Below are 19,028 nucleotides of genomic sequence, written 5' to 3' on the forward strand. Positions count from 1 at the left end.
TTTGAAATTATTCCTATTTTAAACTGTATCCTTATCATTCTAAATTTTACGTTGTATTTTTTGAAATTTGATAAAGGCTGTTGCAATAAATGAATAAATTATGATAATTTTTCATCTCGATGATTAATACACTCAACTCCGTTTTGGCTCTTTTTTATCCCTCTTCACCGTAGATTTATTTTTTGTCGTGTAAGACAGCTTTATTTTTGGATTTTTAATACTGTGATTTACCTGAATAAGCGATAAGAACAAACTGAAGACAAATATACATATGAAGTGCAAATACAAACAATGATTGGCTCAAAAGAATTAGAAGGATAATCATATTTTGCAAAATGGAAAAATGACAGGTAAACACCAATTAACCATTTCTCAATTCCTATACAAATGAAAAAACAAGAACTAAAGATATATATAATGCAACTGCAAAGGAATCTTACTTCAAGGATAATGAGACCCTTTTAAGAAGCAAATATCTTAACCAAAAGATTCAAGAAACAAATCCTCAGTAGCTGCAACTTTCCCCATATTTCTAGGTTATATATGAAACATCACTGATTAGCCCCCCCATAATATTGCCAGCTTTTATCCGATTGTGTGTTGTGAATGACTAAATGAACAATAATCTTCAAGTTAAAAACGAAAATAAAATGTACATCTAGCAAAACTGCAACCAGGTAATCTAACGATAGTAGTCTGGTCGGAGGTACAATATCACCAATATGACACACATTTAAAAATGATTACGGAACAGATGGGGAGCAGCATTCGAGGCCATTGTAAATACATAGCACCACTATTCGGAGCCAGCAGGGTCACCAAGAAAAGCTAGGGCATATACCACCATCTTGTCGACGTATTCAGTCCCCTCTGGACAGTCTCCCCTCAAAATATTCCCATTAATAGGGAAGGTGGCCGGATGAAGTGCAGAAAAAATATCAGAAGAAAAGAGCGATCACTCGACTCATAAGAAATAGGGCACTCCTGTCCTGGGCCCTCTCATCTGGTTGTTTTCCTCGGTTTCGGAGAAGAACTTTACCTCCCTCTCCTGATAAAACCAAACAAAAATTAGAAAAGAAAGTGGCAACGAAATAGGCCAAGTAAAAGGGGATAAGTTAAAGAGAGAGCAGTAACAAAACGTTCACAAATGTTGGAGACATGACCATAGGACTAGTCCACACGGTAATTGCCTAATATGCTTCATTTCTTCATTTCTTATCCTTTTTTCCTATCATCTAGCTTGCTGTTCCAACACCACATGCAGTTCTGGCTCCTACGTCTTACTTAGAAGTTTCGTTTCCATATCTAGTGCAACCAACATGCTTCAAGCATCAAAAGTCCTATCATTCATCTCATCTACACTTCAAGAACATAGTGGCATTATCTTATTTGCCCTAATATTTCTTATTTTAGCTCTACTCTTCATTTTGTTCTAACAAAAAGATGAGAACATTTCAAGGTATCCTGATAGACACCCAGGTGAAAGAGATCTAGCCACTTTAGCCACCCTATCATTACTAAATTACATGCTCTTGCTATCTATCTAACCCGCCAATTTACTATGTGGTCTTCACTGAGTTCAAATAGTCAATCTTATGGTTTTCCTCCTGCCCACTTCACATGTAGAGGTCGCATAATAAGCACATCAAATCATAGCATGATGCACAATCTTGAAAGCGCTTAGATCCACAAGCGTGATCCACAATAAATGGGACACAGAAGACTGATGGAAAACTTCATAAAAGTACGGACTTCTAAAGAGTAATCAATATAACTCTGATTTTTCCTTCAACGAAACCAAATACGACCCTATGACTAGTGATCTTATTTTAAAGGAGTTAATGGGAGTGAACATATTCAAAGCAGTAGATGAAGAGGAAGAAACCCTAGCTCTTAGGCTAAGATGCTGATATTTTCACTGCTCTACCTTTGTACATGGAGAGTAAATAAAATCAGTTTATGCAAAACAGGCAAGATCTTTACATGAAGATACCCCACAAAACTGAATCCTTTACGATAAAGATTACGATGACATTACTCACAAAGAAATTGACAACAGAAAAAGGTAGAAGTGTGAATTAGGAAAGCTATGGACCACCAATGCAAATAGAAGATCGACGAGAGGAAAAAGTGAAGCACTTTTAAATCCGATGGTTAATCAACTGAGCAGAACTGAAGAACTTTTTCACCGGGAGCTCCAGCAGAAAAACTAACCATCAACAACTTTTTTTGATGAATCAGTTAATGATTACTATGTCACATCACCTTCTCTAGCATTTCACATGACAACATGTCAATCTGTAGTGCCCTTTTCACAAGTAATGTCGATCTCTAAAGTATTAAAACCTAAAAAGTGGAAAGTGGATCGACTTGTGGCTTACCCTTCCTTAGGCATATTCTAATCACTCCTCTTTCAATTTGTGCCTTACATTCATTTTTAGTCAGTTTCAACAGAAATATGTTTTCCTATATTTCGACATTTTTAATTACAAAATTCACATTTACCCTTAATGACACTCCCTTGTAGGAATTGCATGACATGTTTAAGGCCACAATATTCAACAAATATTTTTTGGTATGTAAGCTCACCAGTTTAAGACCACAAGATTCAAAGGATATTTTTGGCAAGTGAAGCACACCTTCAGTTTAAAACCACAAGATTTTTGTCTTGTTTACATTTTTAAACTACCTAATCAAACTAAGACACAAAATGAGACTGCGGGAGTAGCATGATGCATTATGTCCAAGATACAAAAATCCTCCTGTGTTCACAATATAATTGGCAGACTTACTGCACGCATATATAACAACACACATCAACTTGAATAGGTCAAATCATATGACATAAATAAAGTTAGAAGGATACAACTGTCCACGCACAATGATAAGCAGAGCATCAAGAAAATAAAAGGGGCAAAGCTAAGTAATCCTGAAATTCCAACAGTCTAACTAGTAGAAGGCAAATAATGCTTGAAAATAATAGCAATACTACCATATTCTCATTGAAGCTTAATATTGAAGCAACATTTCCACATCGGTAACAATAGTTGGGAGCAGACCACACCTGCATTGTACAAAAGGCAACAGTGACACGACTTCATTTTATGCTACACATCAAATGACCGACGCAATAAAGAATAGGGTACTCACTGTCACCAATCCTTTATCCTGAAACATGTACTTCAAACCTTCCTGGACAAGCTGGTGAGCCCGGCAAACTAGATCTAGTTTATTAATGTGATTAAACTGCAAATCATGCGCAAAATTATTATTTGAAACAACAACCATAACTATAATTAACATCTTAAGCTTACATACCTCAGAGGTAACCCTGGATCCAAAAAGCCAACCAGCTCCTCGAGGACTTACTGCCCATGTTTCAATATCTTCGGGATCACTCCACATAAGGTCGCAGAAAGGCCCTTCATGGGGAATTTCACAATTACGATCAATGACTCTGATCTGCCAGATCATTAACATAGAAAGAAATATTAGCTCTGCATGTACCCACATCTCAAGTATAAAAAAATATTAAGCTCATTGAAAGGAGAAAGAAAAAATCAAACTAGCATCAAACTTAATTAAAAGCATTGACATCGGCACAATCAATTCAAGTGAAGTTTTAAGTACCATGTAGCAGAGGACAAGGACCTCATAGGATCTCCAGAGACACAAGATGTTGTGTGACATTAAATCAATATCTTTTTTGGATTGATATAAGTTCATGCAATTTCTTAGTTATACTAATAGTCTGGTTAATCATTGAGTAAATCAACTGCAAGGGAAACCATTTCGCCCTTTCTTTATTTAATTTTATTCAATTACACATAACATAAGCAACTTGCAAATTTTCATTTCCACTACATGTATACATACGACTGCATTGGAGCCCGTTTTAGAGCACGAAAGGGCTGATTTCTTTCTGGTACAAGGAAGATATAGAATCCATGCAATTGAAGAATTTGAAACTTGTTATGAAAAAAAGCAGCAGAACCCCAAAAACATCAAAGGCTAAGTCATCATACCTGATCAATAGTTCTAACATCAGGAGAAAGTCCACCGTGGACACATAATACCTGTATGAGAAGAAAGGTGCTAATTAATAGGATTGCAAAACATGGGAAGTGGATAGGTTTATCTAGAGTGCTAGAACATACTGTTCCGTCTATGATTGCCGAGAGAGTAAGATAGTCAAAAACATCAGTGCAGTACCGCCAAGCATTTGCATTTCCATACTTCCTTTGACATTCATCATAGAATCCGTAGACCTATTATAATAGGTAAAATGTAACGCAGATCAGAACATGGAATATCTAGAAAATGCTTCCTTCGTGTAGCATGCATCTATCTTCACTATGAGGAAAAAAGAATCCTCAAATTTGAAGTGGTCCAGGTAACAAGACCATAGGCAGCAGCATAAAGCAGTGGTAATCCCACCAACAGCAACGGCAAAGAGAACTTGAACTATAATTCAAATAATAAGACATTTATATTCAAAGTGTTGCCTGTGCAAACTTGATATCCACTTATCTGTCCTCTTAATCACGAAGATAGCCAGAAATCAGAGTTGAGCATTTTTTTTAATTGAAGCACAGAAAGAAACACCAACTAACCATCCTCAAGGACCTTGCTATAACTTGTAAGGTAGAATATAAAATAGCAAAACAGCGAGCTAATAATAAGGACACAAGTATTAGAAAAACACCAAACGAGAAATTTTTTGAAACACAGTGTCCAGACTCCCATTTGGCCATTTATGAGGGGGGAAAACCTCATGAAGAGTGATTTATCCCAGGATCTCTCAAATGGTTAATGAAGGCACCGCAATGACAGCAAAAACAATTTTCTCTTCAAGAAAAATGTTGAGATAGAGAGGGGCAAAAGGGGCAAGTATGACGTAAAGAATCTCAACACATCTACGAGACCTAGCATCTATCACCTACACTTCACATGTAGGCATCACAAATTTAAGGTATAGTATCCATTACCTGTGTAAGTTGCCTGCTTTCGTGGTTTCCACGCAAAAGAGTAATGTTGGCTGGGTATCTGATAGCAAATAAAAACCAGGAAAGATGTATAGTTAAGAATGAATATCATTTCGACCTTTAACAAAAAAACCTCCAGAGAGTAAGCAACACGAGCATTTGATTATCTGACACAGCACAGATAATGTGAATGTGGATCAATCTTGAACATGAGGTAACAACTTCATACAAAGTGGAAAGGTAAAGAAGGGGAATAGTCAGAACATTTGGGCAAAAACATGAAATAACAAACTAGTTTATATCAGAGTCCTCTTGGATTTCACAAATGGCATTCACTCCTTTTTTTAATAAGTGAAAAAAGAATGTGGTCTATACCATTTTAATAAGTGAAAAAAGAATGTGGTCTATTACAATGGTACCAGGTCGCAAGCATTATTTCAAACAGAGCTTCAAACTGATCGTAACAGAGTCATGCTTTTTCTTATTTAGCTTTTCCAAGAAATGTAAGCCAGCAATAGAACCTAGTCATTGGTGCAGAAAAGAAACACGAAACAACTAACGGATAAAAAATATCAAATTGCATTCAAATGTCCCATTCCATACCTTGCTTTAAGGAGCAACAAAATTGTAAAAACTTCTAGACTATTGTATCCACGGTCAACAAAATCTCCCTGGCCAAAAAACAAAAAATCTTAAAGAAGGATGCCTTAACCAGAGCAGTGGTTGAAATTCGTTAAAAACTAATCCATAACAATCCACATCTAGTGTAATTTTACCATGAAAATGTAATTCGTCTCAGGTACATGACCTCCAGTCTGGAAGAGTTTCATTAGATCATGAAACTGGCCATGGATGTCTCCACAAACAGTAACTGGACTATTGACAGGCTGCACATTTGACTCCTCTATCAGGATTTCCTTAACCTGGATAAGAGTAACATGTTTTAGGCGCAATAAAGGAGTTATACAGGTTTCTCAGGAAAAAGGATGTCAGATGCTTGAGTTGAACGTAATTCTCACAGATTAAAAGGATGGACCACACATCTGCTTAGATACCCTTATTGCAAAGGAGAAAATTGCCACAGTGCAACTTATTAATGTTAAAAACTATCATTACTACAACTATTAGGCATGTCGAAGATACCAAACTAATATACCTTGAGTTATTAAGCACAAATGCAATCAGAATATTTTCCTGAGAACATAACCCAGAAAAGCAGAAAAATCAGAAATCCTCTTTCTACAATGAACCATATATCAGAATATATCCTTTCAATTTTTGTACATTCGAGCAACACAGAATAGCCACATATGCCAAAAGAGCTAGATAGTACAATTCTGAAACCTTATCAGATTTTGTTTTAGTGACCTAAGAAAGTCGTTAGGGGCCAACTTCTAGGATGAGTTGCACTCTTCAAAAGTCTGAAATAATGAGCAAACCTTCGCCAATTGAACTTAACACGGGGTGGAGCCTTACCAGAAATATGCAAGAGAAGAAACCAAATAACTTATAATCACATGTTGTTAACTAAGAATCCAATTCTCTCTGCAAATAAAGAACTGAATCAAATAAATGAGCACTAATACAGCTTGCAAAAACTTAGCAGTGTGACCTATTTTGTACGGCCAATCAGCTGCAACCCAACTACCAACAGAAGCAAATAGATTCCATGTAACCCAACACCCGCCATCTACAAACAACTTTTTTCTTAACCCTTAAGCCCTTGTTAAAGCAATTTTTTTTTCTTTTCTACAAGCAGAGCTATCAATCAAATTGTGAAACTAAATGTGGTAAACATTAATTTCCTTTTAGATTTGATTGCCACACGGATTAACAAGGAATTGTACTAAAGTTAAGATCCTTATCAATAAAAGTTACTTGAACGAGGGAGACGAACCCATGTCCCTGAAAAAAAGTGTGGAGTCAATAAGCTAGACAGAATTCAGTTGAGAAAGAACGAGAAAATAGTGTAGAATAGAAGTGGCCGGAGAAACAATGAAGATGACAACGCAAGCTATGCAAAACTAGATCCACTCAGACTTTCCCCCTCTGGCTTGGGACCGACTGCTAACCTCTGTCATCATCATGCAGCCATAAACTTTAGCCATATCATTGACCACCCGTGTTTATCACCGTTTTAAAATATGAAAGAAAAGGAGAAATGCTTAGCTAGTTCAGACACTCTAAAAGTTTTATCCAAGAAACCTAAACAACTGTGTGCTCCAACCTATGTTTCACAGACTCTCCAGAAATGTTGTGGGCTGTGTAGGATCTTGGATCCTCCAAGGTAGTGCATTTTTGATGGATCCGACATGGTGCGACAACAATTTTGGAGAGTCTGAGCAACATAAGTTCCAACAAAGCATTTTTGGTCAAACCGAAACCAACAAATTAAACCCAAACATTTGCAGACACTATAAGTAATATCAGTTCATGAAAATAACATTTTTTCTTGGATACCATACATGCAACACATCAGGCTTAAAATGTGAATGTAACTATCCTTGATGCCCACTTGAGGGGAAGTGGATATGAGCAAAAAGTAGCAGTAACAAACTAAGTTTGTAATATCAATTCATAATCAATAAGAGAAACATATTGATGGACAGAGTTGTCTGGTACGTGTTGCTAGTGGAAGGTGGCAGGTATCAAGTGGAATTAGTCGAGGTGCGCGCAAGCAGTGCGGACACCACGGTTATCAAACCAAACAAAGGAGAAGCATATGCCCCTATGATCTCCCTTAACGGTGTTAGGGTGTGTTCGATATGTAGGAAAACATATTTCGAAATATGTTATCCAATTTTCGCATGTTCGGTTGGTCAAAAATATTGGAGAACACTTTCCGTAGGAAAATAAGTTCCTAAATTAAGTAAAATGACTTTGTTATTAGAAATATGGAAAACAAATTCCACAAGTGACATTCTACATTAATTGTGTCCTCTCCAACATACCTCATCTTCAGCCCACCCCCTATAGCCCCCTACCCCTACCTTCACAGTGGCAAACTACCTACCCCTACCTTCACAGTGGCAAACTAGGAATTACGCTATGGGTGTCCAAAACTTCAATATATATCTCGACAAAGTTCTTTTAGACCCTTATACAAGGTATTAGTTTCTATATGCACAATATAATTTTTCAATGAAAGGTGTTTGAGTGACCACCATTGAATCAATGTAGCTACACCTCTGTACCTTCATACTCACCTACCATAGTATTTACCTACATTATATATTGATGCTTTTAAGATAATTTTTTGCTTATGTAACCCACTTATTTTCCAAGAAAACATTTTTCTTCCTACTGAACACACCCTTGATCAAACACCTATTTCTCCCACACAAAACCCCCCAAAATCAATAACACCCACAAAACATCCAACAACCAAAAAAAACTAGGGTTTTTCCATCACCTGGTTCTCTATATCACAAGAATTAACAAACCCAATATTCTTATCCAAAAAAACCAAACAACATATATTAAAGTACAAAATATAAAACATTAGATATTCACAAAGGAGCTGAAGCTCATCTTCAGCCAAGTGCATCTCTTCTTTCACCGCCGTTATCCACTGATTACAATTTTCTAGCTCCGTCACTGGACCTCATCTTCACCCCCAACCCCTTATAGCCCCCCATCCCCACTACCCCACACCTCCTACCTTCAACCCCACCTCCCATAGTATTACCTAGATTATCTATTAATACTTTTAAGAGAAAAAAGCTTGCTTACATAACGAAAACGAGAAAAAAAATAAGCAGCCCGCTTACATTTCCTTCCTACCAAACACACCCTTATTCAAACTCCTCTTTCTCTCACACAAAAACCCCCCAAAATCAGTAACACCCACAATACAAAAGCCATCAAAAAAAAGCTAGGCTTTTCCTATCAACTACTTTAGTAAATCAAAATAATTGAACAGGCAAACAAACCCTAGCCAATCAAACGAGAAATTTACATTTTAAAATAACAAACTAATAAAACATTACATATTCACAAAGGAGCTGAAGCTCATCCTCAGCCAAGTGCTGCCCTTCTTTAACCGTCGTTATCCACTGATCCAAATCCATCGCTCCCTTAATGCCCCGCCCGCCGCCTTCTTTGTTCAAATAATTAAGCGAATTTCTCTCCTTTAAATATGCAATAATTTGCCGGAAAAATGCAACGTCCAACTGATTGAGCAAAATTTGTACAGTGAATTGAATCTCTCTATGTGTTGTTCCCGCCGGAGAGTATATAATAAATCTGCCTTGAGATTCACTGCATTTTTTGAAACCCTGGCAAAGCAGAGATTTTACCAAGGCTGAATACTGTTAAGACTCTTTTGCCCTTTCTGTCTTGGCCCAATTTGGAAACTGCACCACTTTTTCTATCAGATAAAACAAGAGTAGTAAAATTATTATACTCCTACTAGTAGTAGGCGTTTTGGTAATGAAAATGTAAAAAAGATTATTTTATTTTAGAATTTTTGGAGATGAAATTGTGTTTGGTCATATTTTTTTAAAATTTAAAGTGTTTAAATATAATTAAAAAGGTGAAAAAGTGAAAGCAAGTATTGGATTGTTTTTACTTTTTTCAAATACAAATAACTTCACAAGTTGTATTTGGAATTTTTATAGGTCAACCAATAATTTTTTAATAAAGTGAGATAATTTTTGGAGAAAAAAGTGGAAAATTGTTATAACAAATTGAAAATTTATTATTATCATCATTTAAATATTCAAATTAAGTTTTATTTCAACTGAACATCTTAACTCTAGTAAATAAATAAAGTGTTTTGAGTAGATATTTCTAGTTTTTCTTTTTTTTTAAAAGTGTTTATTTTTATTTGCCTCTTAAACACTTAAATTAACCACATAAAATATTTCATTTTCTTTATTTATATGGATTTACCAGAACAAGTAGTAAAACTTGACCGAACTGCTTGGGACGTGTCTGCTTGTGCTGCCTGCTTCAATTGCAAGTTTACTATATCACCTCCTAATTAATTACTATACGTCATCTAAGTATTAAAAATTTAATAATATTTAAAATACAATAAAATTGACATAAAATGATAAATTAACTTTTGATATCAACAACATAATACATTTAATAAAAATTTTATTCACACTCAAGTCTACATCATAACTATGTATTTAATTTTTTATTTGAATCAAATTATTTAGATCTCAATAGGTGTACTACTTTCATACCTTTTTTTTGACACAGATATAATATTGCAAAGCATTTTATCCGATCATTTTTAATTTTAAATTTTTAAAATTTATTTTATCCTTGTTATTAAATATTATTTATAATCTAATACTTAAATGACCTATAATGACTATTTAGAACTGATATAATAAAATTACTATAAAAGTTACTTGTGAAATTTTTTTAAGTGAACCTCGTATAAGTCGTCAAGTTAATTTAAAACATCAATGATTAACTAATTAGAAGCGATATAATAAAATTACTATAAAAAGTATTTGTAGAAAAAAATTGAAGTGGACTCCATATAAGTAGTCCATTTAATTTAAAACATCAAGTTTTAACTTATAATTTTGTGTCTATTTTATCTTTTTTATAATGAAATATTATCAATTTTCTAATGCTTAGCTAATCTATAATAATTAATTAGGTGAGATATAGTAAAATCACAATTGAAATAGCTGAAGCAGACATGTTATAAATGTCTATTATATTTTTAAATTAAATATTATTAATTTTTTAATACGTAAATGACTTATAACAATTAATTAGAAATAATATAGTAAAATTACGATTGAAGCAGCTGAAACAGACATTTCATAAATATTTATTTTACTTTCTTTATTATATATTATTAATTTTCTATTATGTAAATGACTTATATAATTAATTGGGGATGATAAAGTAAAATCGCGATTGCAGCAGTTAAAACAAATATATCATAAATATCTATTTTACTTTTTAATTACATAATATTAATTTTCTAATATGTAAATGACTTATAATAATTAATTATCTAATACTTAAATGACTTGTAATAACTACCTAGAATTGATATAATAAAATTACTATAAAAGTTACTTGTGATTTTTTTTAAAGTGGACCCTGTATAAGTCGTCAAGTTAATTTAAAACGTCAACTACTAACTAATTAGAAGTAATATAATAAAATTACTATAAAATGTCTTGTGAATTTTTTCTTAAGTGGACTATATATGCAACGTTGAATTAATTTAAAATATCAAGAGTTAACTTCGAATTTTGTGTCTATTTTACCCTTTTTATGAAAATATTATCAGTGTTTTAATGTTTATATGATCTATAATAATTAATTAACAGTGATATAACAAAATACAATTGAGCAGACATGTCATGAATTTTATTATATTTTTTAATTAATTTTTTTTAAAAACGTAAATGCATTATAATAATTAATCAGGAATGATATAGTAAAATCACGGTTAAAGCAGCTGAAGCAGACACGTCATAAATATCTATTTACTTTTTTTTATTAAATTATGCATTATTAATTTTCTAATACGTGAATAACTTATAATAATTAATTAAGGATAGTATAGAAAAATCACGGTTGAAACAACTGATGCAGACACGTCATAAATATCTATTTTTTCTTTTTAATTAAATATTATTAATTTTTTAATACGAAAATGACTTATAATAATTAATTAACAATGATATGGTAAAAATCACAGTTGAAGCTACTGAAACAGGCATATCGTCAATAAGTTATTTGCTTCAACAACTTATCCTCACTTATATATTAGCGAGAAAAGACATCATTTCCCTCCTGAACTTGTCCGCTCAATTTACTTTAGCACTTAAACTAAATTTTTATTTATTTACCCCTTTAATATATTTAAAGTGTATTATTTTCATTCCCAAGCTGACGTCGGATTTTCAAAAAAAAAAAAGAAGAAGCGTTTATTTATAAAAAAAATTAATTTCGGTAATATTATATTTAAAATATAATAGATTTGTTTTTTAAATGGACACCTTTTTTTTTCTTCTCCAAAACATCAACAACAACACTCAAATTCATCCATTAACAAACTCAAATACATTCTTCACCAACTCCATACTTCAATTTTTTCATTTTCCTCCATTAACATCATAAAATAATAACCACGAAGATACTAAATTAAATTTTTTTCTTCATTGAACACCATCTGAATCTTCAATGAAACCCATGGCCCCTCCAATTTGAACCGCTCATTACACAACCAAGTATTTAAAATTTATAAAATGTACAAATAAAAATAAAATTTTAATAAATACGCATTAAAATTCAATATGAATGTAATATTCTTGTATCAAAAGAAAAAAATGATCACTCTTCAGCTGAAAGTTTTGAAAATAATGGACTTTTTTTTTTTACTTTGCTTTTTTCTGATTTTGAAAAAAAGACTCAATTGAAAGACACAGAGGGTGGGGGTGACCAATGGGTGTTGCATCTGTGGAGTTCGTTGATCCAAGCGAACCTGTTGCAATGGTTCCCATGCTAAAGTTCTTTCATGTGTCTCTTTCAATTCTTAAGGTGTGTGTAGTAGAGAATTATGAACAAGTGTGAAACAGCTTGAAAGGAAATGAAAACCCCAAGTTATTGCAAAAAAAAGGGGGTGGGGCGCTGGAAGAGGAGGAGGAGGAAGGGGGCTGCATTTACAGGGTAGGGATGGAGGTGAGGGCTGGAAAAGGAGAAAACGTAGAGAGGAGCGGCGTGGGCGGAGTGGGGTGTGCGAAAAAAAAAGAAAATGGGGGTGAGGGTTGTCTTTTTTATTTAATATATATATATATATATATATTTTCGTTTAAAAAAGAATGACCTACTTTTTTTTTTAGTCCGTTAAAAAAAATATATATATTTTTTTTGGCAATACTTTAATTTCAACTTTTCGGATGACATATTTAGGATCACAAGATTAAAGGGTATTTTGAGACATTTGATACAACTTTGATTTAAAACCACAAGATTCAAATATTTTCTTTATTTTCTTAAATTTTGTGTCAAGTCAAAGTAATTCATTCTTTTTGAAATGGGGGAAGTATATATATTTATATAAATAAAATAGTACATATATATTTTTTATTTTTTTTAAAAAAATATAAAAATAATGTCTGGGGGATTATTTTTTTCCCAGAAAAATAGTAATTTCTTACATGGTAATGACGTGGCACTGACGTGACGTTGATGTGTAGGCGTGTGTAATACACTCTCTGTTGTTAGAGTGATATTCAATTTTGAGGGCTGAATAATACATTTTAAAGATATTAAGAAAGGTAAATAAACAGAAGTTTAGTTTAAGTGCTAAAATAAATTGAGCGGATAAGTTCAGGTAGAAAATCATGTCTTTTCTCTATACTAGAAGTAGATATATTTTAAATCTCGTGGGAAATAAGCAGATCAGTTTACAAAATGCATATTCTAAAGATAGTTACTATGGGCAGGAGTTGAAAGAGGAGTTAGCAAAACTGACAATAACGATTTAATATAATGGTACAAAATAATCTATTAGTGTCACTTTGAACCTTGAATAAGCCTTAAGTTTTGTCCTATATTGATTAGTAAGCTAGGGGGAGAAGATAAACAAGAGCTTTTAATGAAAAATGTCAAATATCTAAAGCATAGCAGGAATATTAAAAAAAATTCTACGCATATATTACATGAATGAATTCGCTTTAGCAAGAGTTCTTAGTTAAAGTTTGGTCTTCCGGGTATTCATGAAATGAAATTAGTGCATGACCTATAAATTGCTTGAGTGAAGAAATACATATACTTAAGTGCAAGGCGAGGGCGGACCTATGTAGGATTTTGGGCACCCACCAAACTCGATGTGGCATAAGTATAATTATATAGAAAATATATGAAAATAGGTATAAAACATATAAAAGCATCCACTATATCAAAATATTTGTTGGGTGCATTGATATTTAAGTTGATCTTAAAGTGTTTTATGTGATTTTTTACTTTTTTCGATTTTTAAATTCTTTAAGCATTCATTATCTTCAAATCCTGGGTCCGCCACTGTTTAAGTGATATGTCATTAACAGGGTGTATCACTTGGTAAATTATATTGAATGTATTATTATTATTGTCATTAGTAGGGTGTAAGATCAAAATTTCATCTTACTAATTAGAGAAAAGACATGTTTTCTCTCATGAACTTGTCCGCTAAACTTACTTTAACACTTAAACTTAACTTTCGTTTATTTACCCCCTCAACATCTTTAAAGTGTATTAATTTCACCCCAGTTGACGTGGAATTTAAAAAAAGAAAAAGAAAAAAAAACGTCTTTTTCTATTAAAAAATTGATATGATCCCACTTTTTTTAATCATATATAGATATATAAAGAGAAACCCATCCCTTACCTTTCACCCCACCTAATTTTCATCTTCTTCATAAGCCCCACTCCTTCATCCCTCACCCCACCCCGTTTTCTTGTATTTCTTTTTACACCTCATCCCAATTCTCTTTCTCCTTCTTTTAACTCTTCATCTCCACTTCAATTATCTTTATTAATTTCTTCAAGAAAGAAAAAAATGTGTGTGAAAAGTTATGAATTTTAATGGGTTAGAAAATAATTTTGAAAAAGAAAGTCTTTCAATACATGATTGTTGAACTAAATTACTTATGTGAATTTTCAAGAAATCTGTTGTTGGATTTATGAGATTGCCTTTTGTATCCACCTTATTGAACCTTGAAAAAGTTTGAAGACAAAAAACAAAATGAGTGTCGAATTCATGGTTGATGTTCAAATTGATTATTGGGGTTTTCTGATGATGATGTGAAGTTGTACTTGAATTTTGAGTTTGATTGATATGAATTTTGCTAGTTTAATTTTGTATCCGCTATTGTTGAAACTTGAAAAAGCTTGAAGACAAAAAAAAAAAGAGTTCAGCGAATTCAAGATGAGATTGATGTCGAAATTGATTATTGAAGTTTTCTGATGATGTTGTAAAGTTGTACCTGAAATTTGAGTTTGATTGGTTTGAATTTTACTAGTTTAATTTTGTATCCATCATTATTGAACCTTTAAAAATTTTGAAGACAAAAAATAAAATAAAATGAGTTTGTTGAATTCATGGTTGATTCCAAATTGATTATTGAGATTTTCTAATGATGTTGTGAAGTTGTAGTTGAAATTTGAGTTTGATTGGCATGAATTAGCTAGTTTATATTGAAATTTGAAACTCAAAATGGAAGAACCCATACATGGGTAATGTTGAAGATGACAGATGACAACGAGGTGGGTGGGGGTGGGCGGGTGGATGGGAATGCATGTGAAAAAAATATTTTTTTATATATATATATGAAATTATTTTTAAAAAATACTTTTATTGCGTGGCTCCAACGTGGCAGTGACGTGGCGCTGATTTGTTGGCGTGTGTGCACACTCTCCGTTGTGAGAGTGGTATTCAATTTTAAAGGGTGAAATTAATACGCTTTAAAGATGTTAAGGGGGTAAATAAATGAAAGTTAAGTTTAAGTGCTAAAGTGAGTTTGAAGGACAAATTCAGGAGGAAACATTTCTTTTCTCTACTAATTAAATAAGAATTGTCTTCACCTATTGACATTTTAATGCATATATCCAGTAAAAACTTTTATTCATAATATTTTTTATTATAATATAGAATTTTCAAGCAAGCGGACAACAACTTATAACGCTAGGAGGTAAAATTTAATATTGCGTCAAAATTCAATTCTTTTTTATACTCAGAAATTAAATCTCACTTATAACATAGCCCTCCATACCAACACCATTAACTAAATTTCATCCCCACACACACAAAAAAAGAGAAAAATAAAGGTATATATACCAACAACCAATAAACCGTGTACTAAAATTACATCCTACAATAATTAACAATCTAGTAGAATTGTTATAAAATAAGAAAGAATAGGAATTGTTATAAAACAAGAAAGAATAGAGAAGAAGAAGATTAGAGATTAATTGTTATTTCTCTTGAGGGATGAGAAATCATCTTGATTGAGAATATAATGAATAAAATCCCTCTATTTATAGGGAAAAATACTCCTAGTTTTTGACTAAAAGACAAATACTCCAAATCCTGATTGATATCATCTAGATCTTGATAGATCTTATTAGATCTTGATAGACATTCAGTATAATGTAAATACATTTATAACACTCTCCCTTGATCTAGATAGATAATGTGTCTCGTTAAAACCTTACTAAAAAAAATCCAGTGGAAAAAGACAAATACTTCAAATCCTGATAGATATCATCTAGATCTTGATAGATCTTATTAGATCTTGATAGACATTCACTATAATGTAAATACATTTATAACACTCACCCTTGATCTAAATAGATAATGTGTCTCGTTAAAACCTTACTAAAAAAAATTCAGTGGAAAAAAAGTCTAGTAAAGGAAAAAGAGTACACATCTCTAACAATATGCATATAGGCTGCCTCATTAAAAACCTTACAAGGAAAATCCAGTGGGACAAAACCTCGTAAGGAAAAAAAGATTACAACGCATATTAACTCCACTAATGAGAACATCCTTGAGCCTTTGCATCCCGATCTTGTGCACCATCTTCTTGAAAGTTGCAAATGGAGGAGACGGTGAATAAATCAGCCACATTGTCACTTGAACAAATATGTTGCACGTTAATATCATCATTCTTTTGTTGCTCATGTATATAGAAAAGCTTTGATGGATTGTGCTTCGTTCTATCTCCTTTTATGAATCCTTCCTCAAGATATGCTATGCGTGCTGTATTATCTCTGTATAAAATTGTGAGTACATTGTCACATTTCAAACCACATTTTTCTCGAATGAGATGTATCATAGACCTCAACCCTACACATTCTTGGTTCGCTTCATGAATTGCTATTATCTCAGCATGATTCAATAAAGTGGCTACGATAGACTGCTTTATATATCTCCAAGATATGACAGTACCACCACATATGAACACATAACCTGTTTGAGATCGAGCTTTATGCGGGTTAGATAAGTACCCAATATCAGCATAGCCATCAAGATCAAGACTGCAAGTTTTAGAATAAAGTAAGCTCATGTCTTTTATCCCATTTTGATGTCTCCTATTAGGAACAAAAATATACATTGCTAACAAAATAACCGAAAGACTATATCATGCCTTGTAGTATTTGCAAGATACATTAGTACACTAATTGGACTAAGATATGGTACTTCAGGACCAATCCAATTCGGTATGTTTCTTATTTCAGCAAATAATCTTATTGCTTTTGAAAACTCTCTAAGAATTTTAATGATTTTCAAACCATCAATTTATTCCTTATAAGGATAATAAACAAGTTTTCCAGAAACTTTATATGCTTAAGACATTTTTGAATCCTTTAGGATTTTCATATAGATTATTGTCAAGTGACAATATCCAACATATCAAGTGTGACATCTTCAAGTGTCTGGACTGCAAATCAAATAAATTTTACGCTTATCAAAATGCATCCTTTCAGGTCACTTGATAAATGTTTCTACGTCAGTATGCTTAAATAAACGTAGAATTCGGATCCTCATAATCTTTTGCAATATTGCTTTACTATTGTATCAAAGATATTAATGATATATCATTTAGCATTGATTCACAGTGTGCATAATATTTTGCGATCTCATCACTTCATTATTTTCAGGTACCTGAACCTCTCATAAGGTTTCATGAAATGTTATGTAGTAGGCTCTTCAAGAGCACATTGCCTTCTTATTATGATTATTTGCTCCTTATTTCATTTGGAATCGATTAGTCTACCATGCTTCATGCATGCATAGACTTTGTCCTTCAAGGACACAAAATAGGAGCACTTGCAACTTAAATATGAGATGCTTTCGGCATTTAACTTGAATTATCTTATGAATGATAATTCCTAACATATTTCATAGCTGCTTATAATCCCCCCCCCCCCCCCCTTATGTTAGAAAAACTAACATTCATCCTCATTTTCTTTAAGGAATCCATCTTTTGTGCATCATGGTATATTCATTAATCGTATACCGCACATTAACTATTAGATGGACAACGTGTGATTCCTGACTTAGAATCAAATTTGAGGAAAAATTAATTATAATTTATTGGTCTAATGCATACAAGTAATATTGTGTGCAACATATCATATTTCAGACCAATACATGAAATTTTGTTCTCATTAGTAATGATTCAGCTATTTATGGAAGACATTCAATGCTAAACCATCATCATCAAGATGAATTATCTTGATTACACAATCTGAAAATTATGCTCAATTTATATTGAGCAAGTAACTTTATAAATGTCAAACGTAGGTTGACAATGAATGTACATGTGATAATCTTATTGATGCATCTTTTCAACATATCACATTATAGGTGAACGGACGCTTATTCACTTTTTATACCTTTTAGATTTTAAGGGATTCAATCCCAAAATTAGTTGGTCCAATCAACTTATCACGAGAACAAGCAATATTAAAAGTAATGAAGAATTTTTTTTAAACTTCTTCAATATATGTTCAATACTCAATATGCATATCTTTGAGATGTCGCAATCGTTCATGTCAATTTATGAACTTTTATTCTAGTAAACTCCAAGTTTACCATAACATGTACCTTTTACTTTAGTAAATTTCAGATCTACTAATACATGAATAAATTTCAGATGTACTACTTTAGAAGTAGATTTCAAAATAACTCTTCTTAATTTATTCAGCCTCTTTTGGAGGTGAGTTGTGATACCATCACAATCAATTGCACGTTTGTATTAAAACAATCGAAATTCTCATTCCCTTGGAATGAAATATAATCATGTCGTAAGCCTATCAAATTTTGATAGCTTATAACCTCTGTCATGATATTGCTACTTCAGGAGCAAATCGAGGCATACATATAATGTAGAGAATTTTTCTCTTAACATATTTTTAATTATAATCACAACAAGTATGTGGAATTATCACCACTTGTCTCTTTAAGACATATTATGAACTGCTACCGCATTCACTTCAAGAATGGAGCAAATTGTCAACTTTCAGATTCATCATATATTGCTACCTACTATATTCACTTCATGAAGC

At 32.6% G+C, this 19,028-nt stretch overlaps 1 protein-coding gene across 1 annotated transcript; it reads right to left on the reverse strand.

Annotated features, from left to right (window-relative positions):
• Positions 1-415: 415 nt before the first annotated feature.
• On the reverse strand, positions 416-9,369 carry LOC107862743 (phytochrome-associated serine/threonine-protein phosphatase). The gene is made up of 10 exons (XM_016708391.2): positions 8,975-9,369; positions 5,762-5,908; positions 5,589-5,656; positions 4,989-5,046; positions 4,158-4,268; positions 4,026-4,076; positions 3,319-3,462; positions 3,151-3,246; positions 2,993-3,064; positions 416-1,048 (listed from the first exon to the last, which is right to left on the reverse strand). The coding sequence occupies exons 1-10, from the start codon at positions 9,053-9,055 to the stop codon at positions 965-967; spliced, it is 912 nt and encodes a 303-aa protein (XP_016563877.1). The 5' UTR covers positions 9,056-9,369; the 3' UTR covers positions 416-964.
• Positions 9,370-19,028: the final 9,659 nt, after the last annotated feature.

This window comes from Capsicum annuum, chromosome 3, assembly GCF_002878395.1.
Source record: "Capsicum annuum cultivar UCD-10X-F1 chromosome 3, UCD10Xv1.1, whole genome shotgun sequence".
NCBI classification, from domain to species: Eukaryota; Viridiplantae; Streptophyta; class Magnoliopsida; order Solanales; family Solanaceae; genus Capsicum; species Capsicum annuum.

What these genes read in the sequence shown, in the direction of transcription:
- LOC107862743 (XM_016708391.2), bottom strand. Translation starts at nt 9,055, where the DNA reads ATGGATTTGGATCAGTGGATAACGACGGTTAAAGAAGGGCAGCACTTG. An exon ending in ATGTTAGAACTATTGATCAG is followed by an intron (nt 3,463 to 4,025) that starts GTATGATGACTT and finishes ATGATCTGGCAG; the next exon opens with ATCAGAGTCATTGATCGTAA. An exon ending in TAAGCTTCAATGAGAATATG is followed by an intron (nt 1,049 to 2,992) that starts GTAGTATTGCTA and finishes TGGTTTTATCAG; the next exon opens with GAGAGGGAGGTAAAGTTCTT.